The 16,646-nt window shown below is 38.9% G+C and overlaps 1 protein-coding gene across 1 annotated transcript in view; it reads left to right on the forward strand.

The window, feature by feature from the left end:
• Positions 1-16,646, forward strand: part of LOC133993983 (pro-neuregulin-2, membrane-bound isoform-like) — a 71,256-nt gene that overhangs the window by 50,404 nt on the left and 4,206 nt on the right. Inside the window, exons 4-10 of the mRNA XM_062433136.1 lie at positions 4,894-5,014; positions 8,605-8,663; positions 13,444-13,467; positions 15,216-15,318; positions 15,653-15,773; positions 15,916-16,043; positions 16,286-16,507. Coding sequence (XP_062289120.1) covers positions 4,894-5,014; positions 8,605-8,663; positions 13,444-13,467; positions 15,216-15,318; positions 15,653-15,773; positions 15,916-16,043; positions 16,286-16,507 — 778 coding nt within the window. The remainder of the gene's footprint in view (positions 1-4,893; positions 5,015-8,604; positions 8,664-13,443; positions 13,468-15,215; positions 15,319-15,652; positions 15,774-15,915; positions 16,044-16,285; positions 16,508-16,646) is intronic.

The raw sequence follows: 16,646 nt of genomic DNA on the forward strand, positions 1-16,646 counted from the left end.
TAATTGCAGCCAATTTAACCTAGTGCTGTGAATGCATAAACATGTATTATTTATATGCCTATCTTGGATATTGATTTGCAAGAGCTCATATTTTAGGAAACAATTGAAATATGTTGTTTTTAACATTTTGCTGATATGTTTAGTGCCAACATTTTTTTACATTTTGGGACATTTAAAAAGACATTACTGTTCTCTGAAAACATATTTGCTGTTGTGTATTAGCAGTATATAAACAAGATTTTTAGAGGACAGGATTGCACAATCATAACTCAAAACATACAGTTATGTACTGGTGGAAGTGCCAGTAACTTTGTCAGTTTTATGTTGGAAGCTTGCCACACCTCATGGAAACACATTCATATGCTTTTGAAATTTTGTGCTGACAAGTGCAGTTACTTTCTAATAAGTTTATCTTAACTTAGGGTTTTTTCACAACAATACATAGAGTGATAGTTCCAGTATTTATCATAAGGATCTGTGGGCATTCAGACACTACTGCTGGCTGCAGATGAAGATGAAGAAATTAATCTCATAATTCTGCGGCATATCCCTGTCCTGCCTGGATATTTTACTGCTGCTCAGCAGGTTTTAACATACTTTTGTCAGGTTTTACAAGTTTATTTTAAAACCTGAAGTGGGTGCACATGTGTGATTTACAAGTGTTTGGTGCATCATTTTAGTTCAGTTCAGTTCCCACCCTCTTGCCTCCAGCTGTTTGAGTCAGAGGAGACATACTTTCAACTTTGAACTTGACATATTGATCTGAATTTGATGAGTTTGCAGTTGTTGAAAATGGTGCCATCAGGATTTAAAGTGTCCTAAACAGGATTTGGTGTCCAATATGAACCAAAGCCTTTCTTACATAGGCTTTTCATGTCACTATCTAGCCCTAAATATGATGAATATGATGACTGTTAAATATAAATATTGTTTTGATTTGTGTTTACTCTACAGATTGCAGTTTTTATTGTGTATAGGCTGTGTAGGCGCCACAGTTATGTACAGGGAGTTGTATGATATGGTTTTGTTGATGGTGTGTATGTTTTATAATTTAGATAAGGATCATTTAGATAGGATAATGTAAAAAACATGTACTCATGTACAAAACATGAGTTGAAACCAAAATTTTCCACCAGAATGTTGTAACCTCTGTGTTACAACAACATGTCTGCTATGAGGGAGTAATTGTAGGACGCACAAGAAAGAAGAGCGGACAGCAGAGAAAAGGAGGATAGGATAAGAAAATTGGGACACTTACTGTGCAGTGTCATAGATTGGATGTCAGTCGATGACTTGAGGCCAATAAATGTTCTCAGATGGATTGTTTTTGTTAGTAGTGGGATATATGCCTTTTTTTAAAAGCCACTGAGAGCTAGTTGCTGCAGTTACTTGGATCTTGTGTTTGAAAGGTACGGGGTTGTTCCATGTCCCTGTGACACCTTAGATTTGCATTGACTTGTGATAATTTTCCCAAAGATATTCAAAAATGTTACCCTTATATGACATGGGGTTTGTATAGGATCATTTTTATTATTTTGGAGCTGATTGATATATACTGCTGACATTTAACTGTTATAAAGACAACATTACAAGGTTTTGCCGCCAGACCCTGCAGGGACTGAACCTTGGAGCTCTTGGCCAATCCGACTGCATGTCTTGTCTTTAAAGAAAGATACTCAGGGTACACAGAGAAAGCCTCACTTTTTTATTTTTTGAAAGTAAAATAATGTCCACAGGAATGTACTTGTCCTCTTCCTAGGAGCAGACAGGTGGTGTTTGTTTTTTAGGCAAATGAACCTTGGTTGCTGTGAGAGGATGTGTGGGTTCTCCACCTGTCAGCGTTCAATTGGATGGAAACAAAAAACAAGTTGGGCCTAAAACCTTCCCAGACTGTAGAGTAGTTTAGTGTAGTATCCTGTAATGGTGCACAAATCAACATGTCGTCATCCAAGTAAGGATGGAAGTCATTCTTTACAGTAATGGAGAGAAATATGATTTATTTGCCCTCATTCCACTTAGCCCGAAGGTTGCACTGAGTGATGTGTGTCATTACAAATACTGCCCATAACTCTCTCAACAATTGGGTTTATCATCATATGTTATCATAGTGTAGTCTGTTGAATATTTAATAAATCACATAAATGTTAATATATATAGATCAATGGCCATGTGCTGTAATGTGACAAGGAATCTATGACTATAACATAAACAAAAGTAAGTCATTGCCAATGCCAATTAGAAAGAAATTTGGAGCTCAAAAAAGCATAAGCACCTGGTCATGTACTATAGCATTACCTTGTTAGATGACAACAGGGTATCATTATGATGAGATAATATAAGTTATCTTATAACTAACCCTTGACTGAAACTGGCTAGAATGGAGGAGAAAAAAAGTGAGTACAGTCATGGTAAAATGGTTTTGGTATGAGCAGTAGTCAAATAAACTTTGACAGCAGAACATGACCATGGTTCAACTATCAGCCTTGATCCTTTCTGTGTGAAGTTTACATGTCTTCTGTCTCCCTGTGTGGGTTTTCTCCGGGTCGTCTGTTTTTCACCCACAGTCCACCCACATGTAAGCCAGGTGGACTGGAGATTATTTGCGAGTGCGATTGTCTATGTGTTAGCCCCTACAGACGACTGATGATCTGTCCAGAACGTTTCCCTCCCTCCCACCAGTGCATTCTGGGATGGGCCGCTGCCCTAGATAGAGACAGAGAAAAGGTAGTCATGCAACTTGTTTTGCCGACTTTTGTTTTCGCATCATTTACAGTTGAAGACTGCACAAGGCTTCTATTTTGAGCGTAGGAGTTTTTGTTTTTTTTTCTTTTACAATTTTATGAGGTTCCCTCCTCCTGACAGCTTTGTCTGATCTTTTTACAAGGTGTTTTACACGCCAGCGCTCCAGCAAGAGGTCAGGTGTGGCAATGAGGTAGTTCTGATTAACTGGTCAACATGTATGGAAAATCTTTGGGTCAACAGCATCTAGTAGCTTTGATAGTTCAATTACATGACAGTTTGTGATTTAAGCCTTAAAGACCGTGTAAAATGAATTCAGACATTTTCTTCTAAACACATAGGTCATAAATGTATTTCTAAAAAAGGTGTAAAAAGCATTTCAACCATTTAGATTTGAATTGTGGAGCTAGGCTTCACAAACTGTGTTTCAAGATTTCTGTGTTCAGGTATAAATACATTCAGCGCACACTACTACAACTACAGTCTACAGTTAGCCAGTTAGCTGAGTTAGCCGCAGAGTTAGCCGCCGAGCTAGCAGCTGAGTTAGCCGCTGAGTTAGCAGCAGAAAGCTCTCAGATATAGCGTCCATCTTTATGGTAGAGGTGGTGACTTTGATTGACAGGTGACACTTGGTAGAGGGCGGGGTTTCAGCGAACTTGGCGGGCACGCCCACAGCGTTTAGGAGCAGAGAAATAGGCAGACTTTTACACAACTGTGAAGCCTAATTTCATTAATTTTTGTAATCATTGAAATTTGGCAGGGTGGTTAACAACACACTTTTCTGTGGTATGTCAAACTCAGAACACATATTTATTCTTACTTTACACAGACTTTAATCCCTTTTTACAAAAAAAGTGAAAGGTCCGTCATAAATCTCAGTAAGTCTCATTAAATTAAAACTGTATGATCTGGGTTGTTGTTTTGTCTGTAATGGCATGGTAGTCTGCCAAAGCAGTACATGCAATAACACTGAAAGGACGATTTTGGAAAAATGTTGACATCCATTGATCTCTTCTTGATGTTTGAAGTTGGAAAGTAATACAGTAGTTTTTGCAGAGCTATGATCTCCTATTTTGGCATCAGATTATATTCTATAAAAAATGATTTAAGATTTGTAGTTTTAGTTGATGATGTGTTTGGAATTTGAAAAGTGCTGAGTTAAAGTGTCTACGTTCTTCACAGGCTCATATTGGCAAGTGAAGCACAGTCCTGTGTCTGCTTTGTTATGCAAACTAGCAAGGGAATAAACCGCTGTTGTTTCAGCTAAACCACAAGTCTGCTTCTGAATGTGGCGCTTCTCCAGCCAGCGAAGAAAGCTAAACTGACTTCTTCAACTGCGTGACAAATGGGAGTCGTGAAGTCTTGTCGTGGTGGCAAAGAGCCTATATGTCAGAGGCAGTTGAATACAATCCTACTGCAAATTCTTGTCACAATATTATGCATGACATGAATATCAGGCTCAGTTGAAGCTGACGCATAAAGGTCTTCCAATCGGAAACTACTGTATCCCCACCAGTAAGCTGCCACATTGTGTGGAGGTGCTAATAGCGTCTGACAGCAGGTACACAGTTGAGATCACGTGTCAACATCTGACATGCGAAGCCCACTCCTCCCTTCTCAAGCCCAATCCTGCCGCTGCGCATCTCTCTCAGCACTCCCCTTGCTTCAAACGTCCCTGCTTTTGTCCTGATAAGCAGACTTCATCCCAAACATATTATATCTATTCAGTCGGGGGGATTACGTGCAGATACATGACATTTTGGGCCATTCCAAGGACCTGAGTCAACGCATAAACAACTCCTACGCTAAGTCAGGGAAATATTTATCTTTGCTCATAGAACTTCTTGAGATAGTGTCAACACTGCTTAGAGACACAATTACATTTGAGGATAGAAAACTAAGAGTCCTCGTGGAAATACAAGTGTATATGAGTAAAGCTGAGAATACTTGTATAGACTGTTATACTGATAAAAATACAAGTGTAACATAAACCGATTCATGACAGCCAGATACATATTATATGAAAATCCTGTGCGTGACTATATTTATTTTGAGATCATCATTTATTAACCTTACTGGGGCTCATTAGAGAGTAAAATTGACACAAAAAAGGATTAATTAAGATGATTTTTTCTCTCTCTGTCTTTTCTTCAGTAACCACAACACCATCTCCAGGCTCAGGCCACGCCAGAAGATGTAACGACACAGAGAAGGCCTACTGTGTGAATGGCGGCGACTGTTACTTCATACATGGTATAAATCAGCTCTCCTGCAAGTGAGTAATCTCTGTTTTTGGATTCACCTCGAAAAACTGAATTTACATTGTCTTTGTCCTACAGTGAACTGAAAGCTCCTCTCGTTACAGATTGTCTTTAACAGTAATGTTCTTTAATACACTAACTACAAATTTTCATCCCGCTGTTTGTTTTCATGAGAGCACTTGATTCCAGTTCTTCTTTTTTTCAGCAGCAGCAGCAGCAGCAGCAGCAACACATCACAGGGAAGCGCTGCCATTCTGCTTAACTACCCACCTGTTGTGTATTCTAACACTAATAATGGAGTGAGGCGGTGGTGTGCTCATCCTTTTAAGTCATGTTTAGTGTACAGGAGGGCTGCACATTAAAAGCCTTTTCAAAATGTCATGAGTCACTGGTTTAGTAGTGAGCAAATATTTATGCCTGTTAGAGGCCCCCAATGAGGTAAATAGAATCATTGCTTACATTTAAGGTCCTTGGCAAAGGGGATCACGACCCATGTCTAAAGTGCGCTGGAGAAACCGTGTGTCTCAGCTCGTGAGGAAGTGTATAGAGTTAGAAAAAACTTGTTTTTTCTTTGACATTTACATTTTAGTTTGTATTTGTCTCAATGTCAAGAGAGACTATTAAAGGCAGTCTTCAAAGGGAAATTAGTACTTAAAATAAGTAGTTTTCCCTCCGGTTTCTTTCCTGCTTTTCAAGAAACGAACACATTATTGTTATCATTATTAATCAGTATAGTACAGCTGTGTGAGGTTGTAATTGTTACAACCAGTAAAACTCAACAGTAGACTAAAGTAACAAAACAGGCACATCACCTCCTGTCATGGTTGTCAAATATTATGTTGCATGTTCTGTTCCACCATATGTCAATATAACACAAGTCATTTTGGCTGGTTTGATATAGAGCAGAAACACTGGCGCAGCTTCTGTGCCCAGTTGGCCCAAGGAAGAATGCTCAACAAGCAACGAGTACATGGCTGCAACAGCCGTTCAATACGCTGTGTACAAATTGGAGGCAGCAATAACTCAATTGCTGCAGCTAATTCACTCACGGCCGGGGCATGGGTCCAGAAAAGTTGGATAATGCAGTGAAGGCCTGCAGGGATTTGTTGCCCCACAGCCATCTCATTCAATATAGGCCAGGCTTCAGTGGGTATTACTCACTGGCTAAACAAGTCCTGCAGACAGCTAGCCCTACTTTAATGCCCAGCTCCTTCACTTTGAAGTAAAAACTTTTGCGGGGGGCAAAGGAAAGGTTAAGAAATGACCTAAAGCTGGTAAATAACTAAATTAAATATATTTTCCTTCACTTAAGTTAATTTAAAATTCAGAAAGTTCAGGCTCTTTTCAACATATTAATAAATATATAAGTAATGGTTTATATTCACTGTCATTGTACATAAAGCATCCTTATAAGGATGTATTTTGCCAGTAAAATGTTAAATAATGAATACAAAGTGGAGTTAGTTAGAACAAAAGCTGGGAACCTTTACCAGAACTTCCGAATCCCCTCTCTCCGGGAATTAAGAAAGGAATGAGTTGTGCATGTACAGTATGTCTGCTGTAAAGCACAGATCCTGTTTAACGTCTCCTAACACATGGTAAAACTCTCATTTTCCCCCCCCCCTTCTAAATGTTATGTGTTTATTTTTTGAATAATGAACGGTCTATTACCTCCCACTTTTTTTTTTTTTTTTTTAGAAAACCAATGAGATAAAAGAGTGATAATAGAGTTTGCAGTTGCACCACAGTGGGTTTTTGCACACTCATCTGATTTTTACATTAGGTCGTGACAGTTTATTTCTTTCATCTTCCAGCCGAGTTTCCTTGGTCTAGGTGCAGCTTATCCCCCCAGTTCAACGGCATCACTCAGGATGAGTAATTAAATGCTGAATGTTATGGTGCTCCTGGGACGCGTTGTGTGAAACCAGTAAATCACGAGCAATGACCTTTGTTGGATTGGTGGTCTGTTTGTGACTGTGGGTGGAATGTTGGTGCCCCTAAAAGACCAACTGCTCATCCTTATGGGGTTATAATGAGGAAATATGGTTTAGCCCAACAAACTTGATGAGAATGATTGTCTGTCTTTAGTTATAATAATATAAAATCATGTTAGACAACTCTGACCAATGTTTCAAAACACAAGTAAACAGTTGTACAGTCATGATTTTCACTGATAGCCATCTCCATATTCAAATATTTTTCAGAACCGTATTTGATTTGGATATTATTTCCTTCTGATTTGACTAATTCACATCACAGTCTTACCAGTTATAAAGCTGTCACATATGCAGGTTATGAACACAGCTACTGAGCTCCCAAAAGGCACCAAGAGAAGAAACCACATTACCACATTTCAGATTTGCTGCACAGGCTTCCTAGAATTGATTTATTGATCACTTACAAAGCAGTGCATGATTGATCCGCAGATACATTCCACTTATTCCTCCATATACTCAAGAATATTACTCTTCTCTCATCTCCCCAAAATCCATACTCTGGTCAAAAGGATAATGGGCCTTTGTTGTTAGAGCGCCTGAAACCTACAGTATATCACCTTTTATATGATCATTTTAATCCTGGGTTGGTCAAACTTATTATTATAATATATATTGACCTTTGAGATTATTATATATCAGTTTATATTTTTCCTCTCTTACACTTCTTACATCATTTGTAGAAGGTATTTTTTATTTTTCTATTGTTTTCCTTTTTTTATTTTAGAGTGAAACCTTTTACTGCTTAACTTATTTTGTGGAATTGCTAGTAAAGCATTATTATTTATTATTATTATTATTATTATTATTATTATTATTATTATTATTATTATTATTATTATTATTATTATTATCATCAGTATTAGTAATATTAGTAGCAGTAGTAATAATTTCTAATGGAAACATGAACAGGTGGGACATTCATCACTGATGTTGTCGTGTTTGGTGTGTTAATGAACACATTAACACTTGTGTCAAAGTTGCCTGTATTTTGCGATGTCCACATGGTTTCACTGTGACCTTTAACAATGTCTGTGAAGGGATATGAATCCCTAATATTTACAGTTCACCTCACTTCCTGTGTTTTCCTTTTCATAACACTTTTCTGCTCCTTCCCAGATGTCCGGATGGATACTTCGGCCCACGATGCTTACAGACTGAGCCGCTGCGGTTGTACATGCCCAATCCTTTCAAAAGTATGTTCACTTGATATGAGCAGCTGAGAACAGAGACACAGTTGTCACTGGATTACCTCTGTGGACTCCTGCATTCCCCCCCCCCCCACAAGTTCTCTTCCTCTTTCTCCTCCTCTTTCTCCTTCTCAGGTCAACACGCAATGAGCTGTGCACTACACCATGTACACGGTGGTGTCATCCATGGGAACACTCTGCTTTCTGCTGTCTGTAGTTGTGCTGTTGTTCTAATTCTGTGTCTCCCTCCCTCTCTCCCTGTCCCTCCCTCCCTCCCTCTCTCCCTACTCACTTTTTTCTTATGCATACTCTCCTTCACACTCCACCCTTGCCCTCTCTCTTCCTGTTTTCTTTCTCTTTCTCACTCATCCACCACCCTTCTCCTCCCTCTCTTTTTGTGGCTTTGTTTCTTTCCATCAGGTGTCCAAATGACTTTACTGGTGATCGCTGTCAAACCTACGTTATGGCCAGTTTCTACCGTATGTCAATTTCCTCTTCTGTCACTCTGTCAGACTGTCATCGTGTCATGCGTGCATGCTGGGTGTAGAGAGGTTGCATTAATTTAATAATTTCCTCTTAGGCTATTACCTAATAGTTGTGTCTGTGCCTTCTCTGATGACTCATTCACTAGCTGGCACAGTTTAGCAGAGACTGTTGTTGTGTTTGGTCTGCATGTAATATTGTATGCCCTTTAACTCTCAGTATATTGCATGTGCACTCAGAATAAGAGCTGGTAATAAGTTTGATAACAAGTAGAAGGCTGAATTTAAATGCTTTGTCAAGATTTGATTTGCACAAAGTCAGTTGCATGTAACAACACAGTCTAATGGCAAAACAATTACTAAAACCCTGCTTTACCTTCAGCTCACTTACTAATTATGCCTGTTTATGCATTTTATCAGCTTCAAATACAAACATGTATGATCCTATTAGAGCTGATTCATAGATGAAAAGCCAGACCTGACCAATTAGCATTAACTAATAGGCATGACGAATGATTGAATCTGTTAAAATGATAAAGAAATGATTGTTGAGAGCCATTGGTTACAAGGATCTGGTCAGCAGGAGCATGTAGTTTGAAATGAAAATGTAGTTTATCTCATTTGTAATACACTGTAGGCCTTTTTCTTCATATTCCAATTGCTTCTATAAACTCAAGCAATATGCTTCATGTAACACTTCCTTATGATATATTACTGTAAAAGTGTGACCCTTTAATTGAAGTGCATCCTTTAATATGTAACTCGTATACAGAGGCGGACTTTGCCATTTGGTAGGCAACTGCCTGGGGCCCCTAACTTAAAGGGCCCCAAACAGCTATGGATTTATCATGACGTTAAGATATGAAAAATATCAAATTATGTTACTATTCTAACAGAGTGTTCCCTGAAATAACTTACAAAAGCCCCCCAGAGCACAGAAAAAATATGAGATACTTCTACTTCAGAGGAAAACATTGTACTACCACATTTACCTGATAAATAATGTTCCTGGTTATGTTGAAGGTCCAGACTTTACTCACAAATATAACAAATAAAATATCTCTCCAGTATTACATGAGTATTAAAAACTGTACCTTGAACAGATGTTAAGTACAGTAAGTACATTTAAGTAAGTACACTTGCTAATAATACTACTGTCACTTGTCATTTTTGAGTATAAATATGAATGCAGGACATTTAACAGTAATTTTACTGTGCTGTATGAATAGTCTCTACTTAAGAAAACAGTTTTGAGTACTTCTTCTACCATTGCCAATACCAACATTCCCAGTATGAGAAAAGGTGAAAATCAAGAAAGACAGAGTTTGCCTGCAGCCCCCAAATTACTAAATCCGCCCCTGCTCATACGTGAGCCAACATGACAAAGTACCAGTTGTAACGCGTGAAAATCATAACTAATTTGGTTGTGAAATAATTAGGGATTTGCCAATAATTTACTGTAAATATTTAAGTGTTCGTGTTTGTTGTGTTACAGTTGCTTTGACTGGAACATACATGCACACACAGGCTAGACAACATTTCACTTGCCAAGCGGTTAGAGGCAGTTTCCAGTTTCACATATATATCGCTAACTTACTTATGACCTACATTACAGCCAGACTCTAGTAAACACCAAAGTCCACACCAGAGCATTCAGCAAATTAAAGTTCTCTTGCTAACACACATTGCTATAGTAGTAGTAACAAAATGGTGCTCTCACAGCACAGATGCTAACTGTTCTCTCAGATGTCCTCAGCACACAGTTCACACGCTACAGTAGAGTGCTGTGTCAAACAGCTTCGCTAGCCTGGGGAAAGAGAAGTCAACTCTGCACCACTCCACACGGCAACATCAGCAAACACATCCATCAACTACAGATTTATACAAAGATTAGATGAAGGTTTATGGAGAACTACAGCCTGATAGATCTTGCCCCTAAGGTTTTTCCTTTGAAAACTATCCACGTGGTCTGGAATTGTGCCTCTTTAATGAACTTGTTACTGCAGTCTTCATTGTTTACACCTCAATATTTCCTGTTGGTGGATTACTTGTCAAATAGATATTGATAGTTGTGAGTGACATGACATTACTGAAAAACAAACAACTGAGATTTCATGTACTGTAGCTTTGTTCTCTGAGGAAAAGAACATGCACAAGATTTTAAACACTGTATAATAATCAAAGACTAGAATTAAATACAAAACCTCAGTATTTGAGTTAAGATTATTGAAATGGATCTACTGTACCACTATCTTTCTGCGTATTTGTCAGTGTTATGTCTTTTTCAGTGTAACATCCCAGTTAGAAAATAACTGCATCTGCTTTTGGAGTTGCCTGATGCTGCCACACAGAGTCTCATCCCTATAGCCTGACATGCAGAGCTGTTTATTGTATGTTGGCTCGGAGTACCATGCGAAAACCGCCGTCTTAACTACAAGTAATTTCATATCACATTAAGTCGTAATGTACTGTGCTGAAATTACTTGTTTTTTGGCAGAGTGGAAGGTGGTGTGTGGGAGCTCTTTTTCCTTCACTGATGGCTCTTTCTGCATTCTGTTTAACTTGAGTGCAGCTGTGTGACTGCATCAACGACAGCATTTATTCCTAGTTCTCATGCAGCCACATGAACACAGAGCTTAGATTATTTGGTCTAGAAAAGAATGACCTAACAGTTTGCACACATAAAGGGACTGTATGTAAGAATTATGCAGCAGTTTACATGTATTAGTTTTTTTTTTGTTTTTTTTATTGCCAATGTGTGAACACGTTGTAACATTAGTTAAAAAATGAGACCTTTCCCTGTAGTTGCCCGTATCAGCCTAGGAATTTTTATTTGAAGGACTCCTGTCTTTTCTGCAAAAATCGAACAGATGTGATGTTTTTGCGCACTTCCAGGTGCCTTGCCTCTTTACCGATAACGTACTGGCACCCACCACAACAAAAACTTTGCTGCTAACTTATCTGACTAGAAACACCTGGCAGATATTAGCTCCCCAGCTCTGTTATCCACCAGGTTGGCTAGCCACCTAATCATGCCAGCTATCGCACTGTTTCTGGCTACAGTAATTTGTTTTTTTGGGTGGTTGAGACAGCTCGCTGCCTCTGTTGACCGCAGCACTCATAATGGAACAGGTGGGTTCGGTTTAAAAAACCCAGACCCACACATCTCTACCACAGTAGCCACAACGCAGCAGGAGCCTCTTTGTGTTTGCTCTGTGTGTGTCTTTGGACACTGCAACACAACGTCAGAGATCTTTTACGTTATTCTGAGAAGTCTCACACCCTAGCTTGCTGATGCTTCTGTGCGCTGATGGAGTATGGTCATGAGCGCAAGCAACAGGATACTGGCTGCAGTTCCCCTAATGACCACCAGTGTCACTAATGAGAAGGACATTCTGATTCTTACACATAGAACCTTTAAAGAAAAAAGAGAGACAAGATACATTCGTACATGATGACATGCACACATAAAGAAAAAACGTTGTCATATTTATGGCATCATCTTTAAACATAATCAAAGGGCGTGATTTCAAATGGAAAAGATTAAGCCACAATTCTATCCAAGAGTCAAACATAATAAAATGTTTCTGCACATGGCCATTAAGCTGTCATTGTTTCAAAAATCCAGATCCACAGTAGAAATCAGCTCCATGAAACATTTACACATGAAGTGAGCTGTAAAGTTAGCTGTACCACAACATTTGTATTTTTGGAAAGCTACACAACAATTTTAACGGCCTCTCATATATTTCACATTATCTACTCTCAATTAAGGAGAATAAATCAAATTTCCTTCCAACGAGCGCACAGTAAACATGCACACGCAGGCACATGTGCATACACACACACACATCCTTTCCACACTTAAAGACCCGCTTCCTGGAGGGGCTCCTCCCATCCCCAGGAGATACCAGAGAGAAGGAGGATGGCTTCTGCTCCTCAGCCATAAGGGCTTGGCTTAACAAGAGCATGTTGTCGTAAGAACAGCTGGGACTTGCTTCAATCCAAGTAAAGCAACTGAGCTGCCAGAGATATGAACTCAGCTGGTTGGTGCAACCTCCCTGGGCCTCACTCTGCCATATAATATAAGGTCCGACCATAATTCTTCTTAATCAGGGCGATTATTCCGATACTGTACAGGACTGTACACTCCTTTTAACTTGCCTGTTCATGTGATGGGTGTGTTCAGGAACTGACAGTGTAGCGTTTTTAGGAAGCAGAAAACTGAAAGCGCAGGTATTCTCACGCATATTTTCTCTCTCACAGTATATGAGAGTGACTATGCGCCTAACATATCCTATTCCCATTAGGGGATTACGTTTGATTATCTAATCAAATAGCACCTTCTGCAAAGCTCTATCAAGAATTGCTCATTAAACAAGATCTGACGTGCCTCTTAATGAAGCAACAATACCATTGGACTGTGTTGAAACATACACTAGATATAAATGTTTGGGTAGAGTGAAGAAGTTATAAAACAGAAAATTAAACTCATTAATATGGTAGCTGTGTGTCATGCAGTTTTGTGTTGTGATGTTTGAAGTGTGTGTTGCATGCTGCAAGTACGTTGTGGTGTCTTGTCTCAGAGGTTACTGACCACATTGTTCTGACAATAACTGACTCATTTCAAGTGTTTGTTGTCACACTTGCTGAAATGCCTATATTTGTTTGCTCCACTGTATGTTAGAAGGTGCCTCTCTCTTAATCTGGTCTTTGTTTCTTTTTTTTTTTTTTTCTTTTTTTTCCCCTTCCAACTCTCAACCCTCTGCAATGGCAGAGCATCTTGGGATTGAATTTATGGGTATGGAACAATCCATTTTGATTCTCAGTCCTCGCATAGCTACTAAGTAGATGTCCTTCATTTTGACATGCGCCCGTCCAGCCTGTGGTGTGAACTGTAAATCATATTGTCCCTCGATTAACCAACCCATCTCCTACCATATCATACCTTAACTCATTAGAATAAAAAAAAATAAAAAAAACCTAGTCAATGCAACTTATTCTCCATCAAACATCATTAACATGGATGTCATCTCCTGCACCTCTCACACTTGTGCAATGAAAAAGTAGATCTAATAACTATCTCACTCATGTTATTTTTCCATTTCTGACTGACTTTTGGATCATAATTTCATCTGTAACAAGAATGATATATCATGTTTGTAACTACCAATTTCCTTTTCCTCAGACTTCAACTCTATCTATCCAACCCCTTTAGCCTCATTCCTTTAGTGTCTGCCTTCCCTTTTGCTATGCCATCCTTTTCTTTGTATTTATGTGTGATCTTGTCCATGTTTCTTGCATCACCCCGCCGTTAGTATACCTGAAATGCAACTGTGAATATAAGAAAATATTATCTGTGTTACCAGTTTGAATTATCCTTCAAGGAGTAGATGCTGTGATGTGAGCATGCAATGCTATATTTAGATCCTACAGTCATGTTTTTTTCTTCGATCTGCCGATATTTCCATCCTCCTTCTTTGTTAGCTCTTGTTTTCTGCTACCTTTTCCAGAGAAGTGCTTTAGTGGTTGAGAGCGTAAAATAAATGTTTTCTCAGAAATTATGTTATCATTTAAGTGCGTTTATCTACCATGAGGACATTGTGTTAGTACTTGATACTGAAACCAGTGTATTTTTTTGTTGTAAAATCATTATCAGTACATATCAAGCACTATTGCTGAAATATAACCCAGTTTGCTGCTATAAATAAACTGACTACAATGATTTATTTATGGTGTCAGAAACTTGACACAAATTGGCACGCTGGTGTAAAATGGCTGCTGGTGAATGAAAGAAGGAAACCACAGATGGAAGGAGTTGTAAAATCCAATTCATTTTTATTACATTATTTACCAGAGACAACACTACTGTACCTCTTGGCTCCATCATTTTCCTGAGGGGAAACAGAGTCTTCCTCAACCTCAAACCAGCTCTTCTCTGGAAAAGCAAAAAGCATCAGCCTAGATTTCCCCAGTTTCATATTTCATGATATTTCATTTCATTTCAAATTTACTTGTTTGTTAAAATTCTGCACTGTAAGATTTCAACATTGTGCTTACTGAATGCCTGAGCAGATGAAGATTTCTATTAATTAATTAAATTATTGATAATGCAAACAGTTTGCAAAATGCAAACTGACTAATGCAAATTAAATTTTAGCTTATAACTTATAAGCCTTCATTATTATAGTATCATATATTATTTGAAATTATATAGATTTTTCATATAGGGAATAAAGTTACTTGATGCATCATTCTAACTATTGCTGATCACCTACCTACGCCACCTAACTGCAGCACAGGGAGCAACAGCATCTGTTGTATTTGTGAGAAGCAGAGATTTGACTGTGAAGTGAGTTGTCAAGAAAGGAATGAAGCTTCATACTGCTCAGCATTTAGTAAAAAAAAAATAAAAAATGTAGATGTACAGTGAAAAAGTGGGAAACTGCACCTTCAAGAGACTGATTTTTTTTCCCCTTTTATTTCTCTCACTGTGTGCATGTGGTGTGTGTGGGTACGTCTGTGTATTTGTGGGTGTGATCTTGACAGAGGCAGAGGAACTCTACCAGAAAAGAGTACTGACAATCACGGGTATTTGTGTGGCTCTGTTGGTGGTGGGCATCGTGTGTGTGGTTGCCTACTGTAAAACCAAGTAAGTCCTGCTGATAAATGGATCAGCTCCTGATTTTTAAACAAATAGCCTTTCCTTTTACATTTCTGTTACCGCCTGTTATTTTATTTAAACAGTTCACTGCATACTCCAGCTGCTGGCTTACTTTTTGCAGTGTTTGTAATATAAAACATAGGTGGAAATATAATATATTGTGTTTACTGCCTCAAAATGTAGTCTTTTTATATTGTTAAACATGTTTGCATGTTAAATTCTTCACAGTTGTTAATGATTATAGGAAAAACACATTGATTAAAAAATTACAATTACTTCATCATAACCAAAAAAGAGAAAGTGACCAAGATTTGCTCAACAGGAAACAAAGAAATAGGATGCACAATCACCTGCGACAAAACATGTGTCCAGAACACCCCAACAACTTACCTAACGGACCCAATCACCCAAGAACAGGACCAGAGGAGATCCCTATGGGAAATGTGAGTTTCTGAAAGGATCCTTAACATTATTGAAGTTTACACACGCATATGTACTTCAAATGGTTTTCATGCGTGGTTGTAAGATCAAAGCTTGTCTTTTTTCCAAATCTCACCACCTGCCAAATCCATTTTTTTGACACAGTTCATATCAAAGAATGTCCCTGCAACTGAACGAGTCATACGGCCTGCAACAGAGGGATCGTTCCCTGCCAGTCATGCCTCCTCCAGATCTCACAACTCTTCCACACGAGCCCATTCATCAACTCACAGGTAAGCATGCACAATACATTACACATGTATTCCCATCATACATCATTGAGGATATTAACCATCATCATTTTATATAAACACAGACTCTGACAACAAGCCGAATAGTTAATTTAGTTAATGATCACAACAGATACATTGACTGCCAAGATTCTTTTTCAACTTCTTTTAAAAAAAAATAATCATAGTGGGGCATGCTGGGGTGTGTGCATGTGTGTGTGTTGACACCTTTTTAAATTTGTCAGACATGAGGAACGGACATGGAGCCTGGAACGTTCTGACAGTATCCTCTCTGACTCGCCGGGAATGATGTCATCGTCCGTGGGGACCAGTAAATGCAGCAGTCCTGCGTGCATGGAGGCACGGGCCCGGCGCGCTGCACACTGTGGTTACTCTGACCCCCATCGGCCAGGCCTACAATACGGGGACTCCTTTGACTCGCTGGGAGACTCTCCACACAGCGACAGGTGGGGAATAAGGCCTGTGTGGCTTATATGGCACTAGGTTTGTCGTGAACATTTTGAGAAGTTTCCCCTCTCTGCTGGTTCTCTCTCAGCCTCGAGAGGCCAGTCAGGGCACTCTGAGAGACTCAGTGGAAAATGACAC

This window comes from Scomber scombrus, chromosome 14 (assembly GCF_963691925.1).
Source record: "Scomber scombrus chromosome 14, fScoSco1.1, whole genome shotgun sequence".
In the NCBI taxonomy this organism is placed as follows: domain Eukaryota; kingdom Metazoa; phylum Chordata; class Actinopteri; order Scombriformes; family Scombridae; genus Scomber; species Scomber scombrus.